The sequence below is a fragment of the Echinops telfairi genome, unplaced genomic scaffold (assembly GCF_000313985.2).
Source record: "Echinops telfairi isolate 266 unplaced genomic scaffold, ASM31398v2 ScPeMD7_3533;HRSCAF=4204_0, whole genome shotgun sequence".
Lineage (NCBI taxonomy): Eukaryota > Metazoa > Chordata > Mammalia > Afrosoricida > Tenrecidae > Echinops > Echinops telfairi.
Genome location: NW_022107431.1, coordinates 37,936,997 through 37,950,652, shown reverse-complemented (window position 1 = coordinate 37,950,652; position 13,656 = coordinate 37,936,997). Strand labels below are relative to the sequence as shown.

Below are 13,656 nucleotides of genomic sequence, written 5' to 3'. Positions count from 1 at the left end.
AGCCCAACAACAGGCTGAGTGGTTAGACAAGGGGGAAAAGTCTAAGTGAAATGGACTTAGTTTCTTCTTTTGTGACACAAGCTAGTTTCAAAAAAACTTTTCTTTTTAAACACAGGCTCAAGGAATGAGCTCTTCCAAGCCGGAGAAAGCTGTGTGTGTTTCTTTGGGGGGACATTATTTTTATTTTAAGATAATAGATGTCTTTAACTGTAAACAAAATGAAACTTTTGTCCACCCCCTCCACCAAAAAAAAAAGGTTATTGGAGGAATTTGGCAAATGTCAAGGATCCGAGTCTGCAATAAACAACCCAAGCTCTAACAACAACCAAGAGAACTGGAAACAGGACATACCATTGAAGTCTCAGACATCATGAGAGCAAAAAAAAAAAAAAGTTTATTTTTAGGGACAGGTCAATGACAATGCCTAGTCGCTAGCGGTAGACAGGGTGGGTAAACTGCTGACCCCTCCTCCTCAGGCCCCAGCAGCTCCACAAACAGGAAACGGGTGGGTGGAGGTGGTGGGGCACTTCTGGCCGAAGAATTTGCCTACGTCATGGGTCCTTTCATTCTCCCTGCCCCCTCCCCACAGCTGAGCCTCCCTCTTCCTGCCGCGCAGTTGGGGGTTTTCCTCCCATCCCCCTCTCCCCCTGCTCCAGCACTGGCTGTGACCCTCCCTGGGAACGTGGGGAGGGTGGGGGCTGAGGGCGCAGGCCACCTCTGGACCGCAGCCAGCCCCCGGGCCTCTGCCCCTTTCCGAGGGCTGTCTGAGGGAGCAGGCCCGAGGCCGGGAGGGATTCACGAGGGGTGCCCGGGGCGCGGGCCCCACAGGGCTAGGGCGCTTTGAGTGAGATTTGTACACCGCAAACGTTGAGGGCAAAGATGCAGACATCGTCCCCAGTTTTACTTGCTTTCAGAGAACAAATAAAATGGACATACCCCCACCCCACCCCCCGCCCCCCCAAAAAACAACCAAAATTCTCCTACCTCAAATTTTCCAGGTGACAGCTGAATTTTACTAAGTAACACTTCGGGATAAACATACTCGGTTTCGAAGGTGCCACTTAGAGAGAACATTTCAAATCTTGTAGAAGCAGTTTCTACCACCTCTCCACAAGATGTCAAGATAGTCGTTTTGCATTTCAGCAACGTGCAGACCTATGCAGAACAGATAGGGACAATGTCAGAGACGTTAATGATGTCGTCATGTGTGCAATCGAAAGGTAGCTAGATTAGGGACAAAGTGGGGGGTTTCCTCCAAATGCTGTGCTGGTGGAAATCGGCTGGCAGTGGAATACTAAAGGGGTTGGAAAGAAATCAGGCACACTAATTAGACACCTAGGCTTACACACAACTCTTGGCACCAGCGACATAGCATCACACAGGTGCACTCTCTTGGGATTTCTTGCTCTGGTTTCAGCTCCTGTTCTAGTGCTCCTTCCAGGTGTTGTTCCCTGCTCCCCAGAAACAGCCTTTTCCAGTGGCGAACTTTCCCACGGCCCCGGCCTTGCACATGTTCCTGAGATAGCATGTGCTTACTGTCTGAGACTCTATTACCTGAGACTGTTACGTTTCTGGAGTGGGTTAGGCCTCGGTTCTTTGGTTTGCACGCTGAAACAACGTTTTGGGATCTGAGTGGGCTGTTTTGAAGGACAGGAAAAGTTTCTGGTGTTACCTTCTCAAAAGGATACATGCCAAGTCTGGGAAGTGTGTCAAGCCACATGGAAGCCATGCTGATGTTCACAACTGGGCATGAACATGTGCTCAAGAGCACCCACGCGTGTGGACCTGGGGGGTATCTGGGAGGCCAGAAGCCCAAGAACCCTAGAGGCTAAGAGCATGTGCACCAAGAGGCTGTGGAAAGGGCCCAGCAGGCCCTGAGTAGGCCCGGTGCTGTCCTGAGGGGGCACTCCTGGGCGGAGCAGGTGCACCCCCACCCTCTGACCTGCCACAAGACCAGAGCAAGGTAAAAGAGAGCAGCCTTCCCACAGCCACAATATTCCAAACCTTGGGCTGGGGAGGTGTGGGTGATGGTACTGGTTGCCCTCATTGGCTCAGTTAAGCCCACCTGGATGATGTCATGAGCCTGGGCCTAGTATTTGGGCACCCAGGTGTACCTCTCACCTGGCTCAGGGCTTGAGTATGAGCATGCTCAATTTGGGGGCTTCATAGGTGTTCAAAAGGTTGCCTGATGTCCTTCAAACCTCCTTTATGGGGGCCTTTTCAGGCATGGGAGGGACAGCCACCGGGTTCTTTCCCTCATAAAGTTACTCGGATACAAAAGTGCTTTTGCCGCGTGAATTCTTTGAGCATTGAGAAGCAAGAACCAAGGCAAACCACCCCAGAAACCTAACACAATCAATTTCAGAGCATTTCTTCTCATGATCCTTGTTGTTGGCGCCCGGTTTCCTCCCCACCCCAAACCTGCCCCCTACCCTGTCCCTAGGTATTTAGTGATCCAGTTACTACCTCTAGAGATTTTTATTCGGCAAGGTGATGATTTGCTTTCACCTTTTGATAAGGGAATTTGGACCATGTTTCTCATATTTACCTGCTTTATTGAAAATGACAAATGATTTGAGAAGCAAATTCACAGATACATTTAGAGTGAAGCCATTAATTTGCATATCCAATGATGACACTTTGGGCGACAGTGGTACTGAAGTCAAGTGGATGATTAAAAGGTTCACTCCCTCCTAAAAGGTGACCTGGGTTCCCTCGTTCTCCCTCTCTCCCTTTCTCTCTCTCTCTCTCTCTTTCAGAAGTAACCACAGAAAATCCACCATAAAGCACAAATTCATAATCAGCACTATATAGGACGTTTGTCATTTTACACTGACATTGCTACTTATTTTGAGTTTGAAAAATGAACATTATTGATGTACAGATGTATCAGTAAAGCTCGTTAAGGATGCCTTCTTACTGAGATGCAACCCATGGTCAGGTTAATTTTGGAAAATAAAAAAAGTGCTTAAAGCAAGCAATCAGGTTATGCTGATTCCCATCACCAATGACATTTGATTCATCGCAGAATATCTCTGTGTGCACATAGCGTATGTCTGTGTGTAACATTGTCAACACATGCACTCATATTAAGAAGCGAAACCTACCTCTTGGTACTCTGGGCTGGATATGAAAATTTAACCCTCGAGCCCACTAACAAGTTCTGTCACCTGAGTTGGTCTTACCTGCCAGTACTCTTTCGCCCTTTTCCCGTGGAGTCCCGTGAAAGCTCCTAGAACATAGACTTCACTCTCTTCTTTTCCTAACATTCTGTAGCTTAAATGACAGCAGAGCTCTTTCTGGCAGACAGTAAGGTTTCCTGCACGTTCATACAGCTCGGTGAAGTTGAACTGGTCAGCGTGAACGTTGCCCCCAAAGGCATGCTTCTGTGTTGGGAATGGTTTGATGCTCCTGGCATAGGCGTCCCAGTCGACAGCTGCGGGGTAGTCAGGGGAGCGCCGGGGGTGGGAGTCCACCTGGGAGAGGAGGAGCTGTCCCGATGCCGTTTCCATATCATAGTGATACACGCTGGGGCCCTTCGGGCCATAGATGCCACTCCCTGTGGATGGAGGAAGAGACAGCCAAGCAACCATCAGAGTTGGGAATATTACCACATCAAGGACATTGGTCACAAGGAGATGGCAACAGACCATCTAATGACATTCTGTTGGAAGACACTCAACGATGGATGGTCTCATTTTAAATAACTTTAACAACAACAGGGTTGTTTTACTAACATCACAGAAATGAAGGTCACTATAAAAATCTTCACAGTCAGGGTTTCCTGAAAGGTAGGGGGAAATAATGGAAGCTTCTCTGTTGTTCCCCACTGTGGTGGCCTTCAAAAATGTCCCAGATGTTTCAACATTCCTCTCACCAAAATGTGGGTCTCCTTGAGTGTGATGGAAGTAACAGTGAGTGACCAGATCCTAAAAGGTTTTCTCTCTCTTCTCCCCCCTCCCTCCCTCTAAAATTCCTTGCAGTGGTTCTCAACATGTGGGTCACGACCCCTTTGGGGGTTGAACGACCCTTTCACTTTCACAGGGGTCACCAGATTCATAACAGGAGCAAAATTACAGTTATGAAGTAGCAACAAAAATAAATTTATGTTTTGGGGCATCACCACCATGTGAGGAACAGGAAGTCAGTTGGCATGTCTTCAAGCTAGATCACACAGCTGTAGGGAAAAACCAAATGTTGAGAAACCGACCACCTACAAGCAGTCCCTGAGGATCTGAGGCCCCTGCCAATAACCCTCTGGGTAAGCCCTCCTCACAGCAGATCCTGCAGGCCCAACTTTCAGGTAACACCAGGCCCACCTTCCAAATGCCTACAACTTCATCAGGAGACAACCTGAGCTAGGACCACCCAGCATCTCTCACTCCCTGCCATGGAGTCGACGCCGACGCATAGTGGTCCTGTTTGGCAGGTCAGAATCGAACTGCCTGTGTGGTTGTCTGAGTAGAAAGCCCATGTACCCACTACACCACCAGGATACCTCTGCTCTGCCACACCCCTTCCAAATTCTTGACCAGCAGAAACTGTAAGATAAACAAGGCTTGTTGTTTTAAGCCACTAAGTGTTAGGCCAATGTATTACACAAGAATAGATCAAAAACACACTTCCTCCTCCTTTGCTACTATAATATGAAGGGTGCTTCAAACAATTCATCCAAAAACGGGATGAAAAGATAGAATTTTCCACAAACTTTTTGAAGCCTCCTCCGATTGTGTTTCTGAGACATCTCTGTTCAGCTCTGCTTTGCCATTTGCGGCCTGATAGCCTTTGGCAAATGACCTGTATTTTCTGTGACTCAGTTTGCTAATTTTTTAAAAATTATTTTATTGGGGGCTCATACAATTCTCATCACAATCCATACATACATCCATTGTGTCAAGCACATATGCACATTTGTTGCCTTCATCATTCTCAAAACATTTGCCTCCCACTCTAGCCCCTAATATCAGTTGCTCATTTTCCCCCTCCCTCCCCACTCCCCACTCCCTCATGAACCCTTCATAGTTCATAAATTATTATAGTTTTGTCATAAGTTACCCTGTCTGATGTTTCCCTCCACCCTCTTCTCTGTTGTTCATCCCCCAGGGCGGAGGCAATACTTAGGTTCTTGTAATTGGTTCAGTTTGCTAATTTATAAAAAGGAGATGGTAACACCCATCCCATAGAGTTAGCCATAAATTTAAACAACATAATTCACATGGACTCCTGAGCACAACCATCGTTTTTATAATCAAACTTCAGTTTTGAGATTGGGGATAAGAAGGTGACGAACAGGGACAAAACCCAACCAAAAGGCAAACAGTTAAGACGGGTTATAACATTTAGAAAGAACTTCAAAAAGTTCTTGGGAAAATGGAGGGAAGATATCATGGAATTTTTCCATGAACTTTTTGAAAACCCCTCTTAGAAGCTTCGACTATCACCCTGTTTTGAATTACCTGTCATCCTTTTACTGGTATGATGTAGGTTAGCAGCAAGAAGATTCACTCTCATTTGCATTGCCCAAGCTGAATGAAATTCAATAGCTGTCAGAAAGGGTAAGCTATTCATCCAAGCTGTTGGGAACAATATGGTGTCGACTTGGGACTCTTCCACCAGTCGCACAGCAGGCTCACGGAAGAGTATATCAAAGCAGGTGAAAATACCAAACTTTCCAAAGGTGGTGTCGAATGTCACCACTTCTGGCTTTCTAGTGGCATTAAATTGAAACTCACCGTAGAGGTGGTGCTATAATAAAACAGAGGGGGAAATACAAGTAAAACGTTTTTTTATTAACGAAATGACTCATAACTTTGTAAAGCTAGTTATAGGCTTGGCTTTAGGCAAGATCACACCAGGAGAGTACCATCATTGGAGATGAATGAATCCAAAGACTGGGAGCAGATTTCCAAGAAAACAAGTAGGAACTATTATCCACATGTATCTATAGCAATCTCTCTCTCGCTCTGTTTCTCTCAATTAGGAGCCAAAGACTTGCCCATGCATGCCAAAGAGTATCAGCTTCTTGAAGAGGGAGCCGTGGAAGATTCCTGATACTAGAAACAATAAAGGGGTCATAAGATAAATGACAGTTGCCATGTCCCTCTTTGTAGCATACCAAAGTAAACTTAGATGTCGAATTTCCTATTACAGAAGGGTATATTCTCTAATTCTCTCTGATTCATTCTAGGAAAATCCTGAAGAACTAGTCTAACCTAATATCATAGTCAGGTTCAATAGCTTCATAAAATAGTCACCATAGAAGGAAATACTGAGGAATGGGGCAAAGACCATTAGAATTTCTATATATATTGTCTAAAGCAGCTGTTGTCAACCTGGGGTTTGACTGACCCTTTCACAGGGGTCACCTAAGACCATATTTTCGATGATCTTGGGAACTGAGACACCGCTCCTCTGTCTCCAGGGGGTCTGCCTACATGCAGATACACCCACATACGGAGTCACCACAACATGAGGAACTGTATTAAAGGGTCAGGGTATTAGGAAGGTTGAGAACTACTGGTCTAAAGTATAGAAGATATTCATGACCCAGATACTCTTGCCATCATGTGTCCAAAGTAAAGAGTCACAAATGGTCCCCATGGAACCCTGAGGGGAAATGAGACACATGCCCCAAACTTTGGACAGCCCCAGCTGGCTCACTGACCCCTAACTGTTAGAGTGCACTGTGCCATCCTGCAGTTTACTTGAGGCTGGATACTTCAATTTCCCTGGAGCCCCTGGACAGGACACATGGTTGATGCATCGACCACTGATTGGAGGGTTGGTGGTTCAAATGCACCCCAGGAGCACTTTGAAAGCAAGGCCTGACCTTCTGCTTCTGAGAGAGCACAGCGTTGAAAACCCTCTGGACCAGTCCTGCTCTGCACCCAGGCGGTCGCCAGGAGTTGGCAGTCGACACAGCTACAACTGGATTAACTAACTGTGCTCCCTGGGTCAGCACTTACAGAGCAGCTTACATTCACCCTTGCAAATGAACTGATGGAAGAATTGCCATTTTACTCCTTGTATTAGTGATTTGAAGGAGAACATGAAAATCTATATAAGAGAATACGTTAAAAAAATTGCACCTAGTGTTCCAGTTCCTACATGTATAGGTTTAATCCAGACAAAATCGTTTTAAACATGACTCTGTGATCAGGGAATAGCTGTAGTTAAGTTCTCTTGGTAATACATTTGTTTTCATCTGCTTTTAAGGATGCCTTTTATTTTAAAGTCCAGCCAAAACAATGGCTTCTGAAGGCATCTGTGGGCCAGTTAAATTTAAGACAAGGAAGTCAGCAACATTTTGGGAAGATTCCAAAGCTCTATCATCCTGATACATTTTCTCAGAGGACACAGGATGACGACAGGGGCTTATTGGGGTAAGAGTGGATTGGAAGAAAGTGGAAAAACTACATTGGTGAGAAGAAAAGCCAGAAAATTTGTCCCAAGGGATATTCTTCCATCATGACAACACACCCACTCGTTCTTTGTACTGTGAGGATTTCATTGGAAAGCCTCGCTCCATCCTCCCTACAGCCCTGATCTTGCCCAGTCAGAGTTCTTTTTGTTCCCAAAGCTCAAAAAACATTGAAAAGGAACACGATGCCCAAACTGCCATTTTGACAGGGCATGAATTGGAGTTGGAAATACAGCCTTCAGAAGTAAATAGACCTAGTTGGAGCTTATGTTGAGAAACCATAACTTCACTTTTGAAATTTTTGTTTAATAAAGGTCTCTATAATTTTGTAGCAATGCTCTTTGACTTTTCGTAAAGGAAAAGAAATTGTCAAAAACACATCCAACAGTTCCATGAGAAAAAGAACTGCCAATCTGCCCCTTTCAATATTCCAGTCTGGAAACCGCTAGAGGAGTTAGTTCTGCTTTGTCACATAGGGCCAGTATGAGCTGCCACGAACTTTCCAGCACCTAAAAGCAAGATGTTTCTAGAAATCTTTATGAAAATAATAAAATTATTTTGGGGAGGGAAATCAAGGTGAAATATAATGCATACATAGCCTATTAGAAAGGTGTTGAAATGGTCCTTCATTGAGATCATTATTTTTATAAGTAATCACATAAATCCTTTTATTAGAAAGAAGAGAGGACGCTATGATGACCTCAATCTAGAAACTAATATGGAAATGATATAAAGATGCTTTCAACATTGGATGAATGTGTTTTACTTAGGTTAATTTCCTGGCTATCAAATCACACAAATGTTCTTAGTATTTATTTTTGCACCAGTGATTTCAAAACTCTTTTTGTGGTTTGTTACTTAAAAAAAATCATGTAACATGTACATATTGCAATATTCTAACAAATCTGGAAACGTCTTGAATCAGGGACTAAAGAAACCAAGAGTGAACAATTAGAGAACGACATGGCTGAGATCGAGAGCTTCATGTCTTACCTTATGATAACGAGCCACCAGTTTCCCCTCCGCGTTGTACACCACATTGGTATTGTACTGAAAATAGCCAGTGGAAGGGCAGGTGGAGTCCTGGGAGTTACACTTCTTTTTGTCCCCAATATTTGCCACGACATAGATAGAGTTGTTCTTGGCCATGCAACTGAGTCTTGTTTGTACTGGTGTGTGACCAAATCTAAATCAAGTTTTAATATAGGCATTTCAATTTCAAAGACTATTTTCATCACTTCGGACAAGAAATCTTTGAGCCTTAGTGTAACTAAATTTGATGTCAAAATGACTCATTAAAAAAAAAATCACATGGGAAAGCCACAGGTTAAATCCCATAGGGATAACTCCAGAAAATCATTATTCACTTGCCTACATCAGCAATTGCCTCTGCTCTACTGAAGGAGGGAGGCACACAGACACATGCTCTCCTCGCCCTTTTCTCAATAAAATAATTAAACTAAATAGCATGTAGGGCAGGAAGATTAAACAAAATCAATTAATCCAATTAAGTAACAACTGCAAAACAAGAAAATTATATTTAAAAGCTACACTGAAATCTAACTCAGTAACATAAAAAATAAATTCAATGACATCGATAAAATCCCATCAATTAATATAAACAAGTTAATGTAACTTAACACAAATAAAGTAAATTCAATTAAATACAGTTGATCCTTGAACAACCCAGTTTGAACTACATAGGCCCACTTATTTGCAGATTTTTATTTTTTAACCCTGCATGGAGCTAGTCATCTCGCCGTGAACTGTTCATCTCCCCAGTACATTCCGTCTTATAGTGGCAAGGAATCTCTTGCCACTCTCACGTGTTTGTCATCATGTGTACTGCAAGACCATCGTCCTTGGATACCATCATGGGACTCACGTGAAATACCACTGCTGATGCTGGAGGTGCTCTCCAGAGGCAGAGAAAGTCAGCGTGGTGTTACAAGAAAAACAAGAAAACTTGAATTGCTTCATCATGGACCACAGGTTGAGGCTTGCAACGGTGACTGCCCACCATTTTGACATAAATGAATCCAGCATGAAAACAGTGGTGGAGCCCTGGTGGCGGTGTTGACTAAGCGTTGGGCTGCTAACCTCAAGTTTGGTTGTTCAAACCCAGCAGTCTCCCCAAGGAAGTGAAAAAGGGGTATTTCTTCCCAAGAAAGATTTATAGTCTCAAAATTCCCACAGAGGGTCCCTCTGAATCAGAATGGACGGAACAGCTGTGGGGTTTGTTGTTGTTTTTAGTAAGAACAACTATAAACGAAGAAAAAAGACTTCTGAAGCTCTCACTGCAGTTACAGCAGCGAGTGTGCGAGCCTTGCATTTTTTGTGAGATTCGTTGTATCTCCTATTGAAATTGCAACTATTTTCGTGAGTGCCAGAAATAGTATCTCTACAGAGTGTGTGTCGTTGACCATTTTTGTAACCAGTAAGGTTCCTAGTCAACAGTAGGTTATGAACTGGTGATAGCTAAGGAGTCTGAAAGAACCCTGTCACTGGAGTGGTTGCACACTGGGCTGCTGACCATATGGTCGGCAATGAGAAACCACTAGGTGCTCTGAGAGAGAGATGTGGCTGGTTACTCAGGAAAGAGTTACAGTCTCGGCCATTCACAGGGGCACTTCTGTCCTGCCCCGTAGGGTGGCTCTGAGTCAGCATCCACTCCGTGGCTGTGACCTTGGTTTCTTGGTTTACTGAAGGGGTCAAAAGTTACCCATGGGGTTTCTCCTACTCACAGGCTGCTTAGCTCTCCCTCCTTTGCTGGTTCCTCCTCTTCTCCATTTCAGAACTGAACCCCATTCCACTCACAAACCCCTTTCCTCTGAATAATCTGTTCACTTACTTCCCCAAGCGTAATAAAGATATTAAATCACAGAAGGCTACTACATGGTATTTAATATTAAAGATATTAACTCACAGAAGGTTTCCTTTTGCAGCTAATGAAATGTCAGACTAATCTATCTATCACAATAGGCAACTCTTAAAGTCCCTGCCGTCCGGTCCACGCTGACAACCTACATGCCTGGCAACGCAGCCGCACCCTTCTGCTTTGGTGAACACGCGGTTTAGGCACTCACAACCCTTAACTCAAAGAGCGCTACCATACCTGTGAGGGTCTCGGCATGGAATCCAGTCCACCTCAGGGGCTGGGACATCCTCCAAAAAAGGGAAGACAGTTTCCCATCCAAATTCCCATCCATAGAGAGCATCTTCAGGAGTCACAATGATTTGAGCGCCCTGTTCAAAAACGAATCAAATCACAATGATTCCTCCAGGCACAACCTAGCTAATTCACCACAAACCTGTGATGCAGTGGTCCCATGCTTGGTGGCAGGCTCGCGCTTTGATCTTATCAGTTGTTTCCCAGAAGAAAAGTCCCGGGCAACCTGCTCCCATAAAGATTTCAGCCTAAGAAACTCTAGGAAGCTGTTCTCCATTTCCACAGCATCGCTGGGAGCCAAGCTTGACTAGACAGCACACGGCAACAAGCTTGTACCAGCTCTGAGTCCCCGGCCCGCCCCCCACCCCCTCGCGCCACCCGTAATTTCTAACCAGCAGAAATAAAAGAATACCTGCTCAGCTGCCTGCTTAATAACTTCCTCCAGGATATCTATATTCTTGTTCATCAGGGCCAAGGCATCTTGCTGAGAAACCGGTGTCAGTGTTTTATTTGGCAGTATGACGGCATGTTCGTACACCGCGGCTGTGAAAGTATTCAGGGCACCCACATGCAGGGTAAGTAGGGCAAACACTGCTGCGGAGGTTTGGAAAGAAGCAGCAGTCATGGCCAAGATCTAGTAGTATCTGAAAGTGAAAGTTACACCCTTGAAGTCTTTATAGAGGAGGGTGTATTATATAACTACTTATACTGCCAACTACTGGACTTTGATGTAACTGTTTATAAATAGCACTGCCGGCTAATGAAAACGGATGTAGCTGTTTCTGCATTTATCACTGAAAACTCAAAACCAAACTCACTGAACCCTTTCGAATGGATGTTGACTCATGGTGATCCACAAGGGCAGGGTAGAACGGAATGACCTTGTGAGTTTGGGGCACTATAGCTCTTTTACAGCGTAGAAAGCCACCCCACCCCTAGCCCAGGCCCTTGGTTTTCCCTCCCTAGTAGTGACTGGTGATTTCAAACTGCTGACATTGCAGTTAGCAGCCCAACTGTAACCACTACTGCTTGTCTATAAACAACTGTTTTCTTTCTTTCTTTTTGTACAACTGTTTTCACATGAGTGTAATCACTGCCCCCTACTGACCACCCATAGAATGGTTTATAGATCTGTATGTATCACTGCTAGCTACTAGAATTTCATTTTAGAAATGCATTATGCTGGACAACTTTTGAGGAAATTAATATTACAATTCAATCATGCAGCCAACATATACAATGATAAGATCTTTTGCCAATTTTTAGAAATTTAAATATACTGTAATTGTGCTAGTTTCCATTAGTAAAATAACCCAGCTCATTATATTTGCGTTTTAAAACAGTGATATAAATGTCCAGTAACTACCAGTTATATATACTCACATGGAAGCAACTGTATATAAGTCCAGTAGCTTGTAGAATAGTTAAATGCAATTGGGCCACTTTATTCATAGAAACCATCACTTGACTGTCATTTTGTCACGTTGTGCTGGCTCGCCTGTGATTTGATGCTGGAAGACATGCCGTCAGTCTTTAAGATACCAGCAGGGTCGCCCATGTGGACAGGTTTTAGTGAAGCTTGCAGACTGAGAACAGGTTAGAGAGGAGGAATAGACAGTCCGTCCCTAAGAATGAGCCACTGAAACTTTCTGCAGAACAGTGGACTATTGTCTGGCATAGTGCCAAAAGATGAGTGCCGGCCTGGAAGACACTCAAAATATGACTGAGAAACTGTTGCCTTCTCGATATCGAGCTAACTGCATGGTTCAAAACCAGGAAAGGGGTGTGTCAAGGTTGCATCCTTCCACTACATTTATTCAGTCTGGGTGCTGATCAAGTCATCTGAGAAGCTGGAGTACATGAGGAAGGCTTGCAAGAAGGCCCATTAACAAGCCACTGAATGAGAGCAGTACCCCTTGCTCATTGAAAGTGAAGCGGGCTTGAAGCATTCACTGATGAAGATAAAAAACTAGCATGGGCTACAGATCAATTTAAAGAAAACACCAAATAGACAAATTCATGCTAAACAGGGGAAACATTGAAGTTGTCAAAAGTTTCATTTTATTTGTGTTACCGATAACAAGGCTGTTTATTAACCTGTGACAGGCAGATGGCACATCTTTGTTTGCTGAAAGCCAGGAGGATTCAAAGCACTTGCTGATGAAAACCAAGGATTACAACTCAGTGTACAGAAAATAAAATATCCTCACGACTTGGCCAGTAGACAACAGCATAATAAAAAAAAAAAAGGAAAGAGTGAAGTTGTCAAGGATTTCATTTTACTTGGATTCATAATCAATGTTCATGGGATCAGTACTTAAGAAATAAAACCCTGAAAAAAAAAATACAACCCTCTAGGATACTGGGCAAATCTGTTGCACAAGACCCCTTTAAGTGTTAAAGAGTAAAGATGTCAGTTTGAGGAATAGCGTGCCCCTGAGACAAGTCTTGGCATTTTCAATCACCACATACGATGGGAAATGAATAGAGAGAAAATGGTTTGACAAACTGTGACTGCAACCATGGGCTCCATCATAAGGGTTATGAGGGGCACACGCTTGAACAGTGTTCCATGCTGTGGTTCACGGTGTGTTAACAACAACTTAACAACAGCACTCTGGAGAAAACAACAGGACTGATGGTTCTGTGGGGACATAGGTGGGCGGGGGGGTGAGGGGTGGGGGTGGAGGAAGTGGGTGTTAACAAACCCAGGGACAAGGGAACAACAAGTGATCTAAAATCGATGGTGAGGAGAGTATAGGAGGCCTGATATGGCTTGTCCAAGGGCAATGTAACCGAGAGGAATTACTAAAACCCAAATGAAGGCTGAGCATGATAGTGGGACAGGAGGAAAGTAAAAGGAAATAGAGGAAAAAACTAGGAGGCAAAGGTCATTTATAGAAGTCTAAATACAGGCATGTAAATATATTGATATATGATGATGGGGAAATAGATCTATGTGCATATATTTATAGGTTTAGTATTAAGGTAGCAGATGGACATTGGGTCTCCACTCAAGTACTCCCTCAATGCAGGAACACTTTGTTCTTTAAACTGGCATTCCATG

General features: G+C 44.0%; 1 protein-coding gene across 1 annotated transcript in view; it reads right to left on the bottom strand.

Moving 5' to 3' along the window:
* VNN2 (vanin 2) overlaps window positions 1-11,244 on the bottom strand; it is a 20,540-nt gene extending 9,296 nt beyond the window's left edge. The window contains exons 1-6 of the mRNA XM_004702162.2: window positions 11,002-11,244; window positions 10,536-10,666; window positions 8,414-8,606; window positions 5,457-5,745; window positions 3,186-3,559; window positions 985-1,155 (exon numbers count right to left, since the gene is read on the bottom strand). Coding sequence (XP_004702219.1) covers window positions 985-1,155; window positions 3,186-3,559; window positions 5,457-5,745; window positions 8,414-8,606; window positions 10,536-10,666; window positions 11,002-11,214 — 1,371 coding nt within the window. The 5' untranslated portion in view covers window positions 11,215-11,244. The remainder of the gene's footprint in view (window positions 1-984; window positions 1,156-3,185; window positions 3,560-5,456; window positions 5,746-8,413; window positions 8,607-10,535; window positions 10,667-11,001) is intronic.
* Window positions 11,245-13,656: the final 2,412 nt, after the last annotated feature.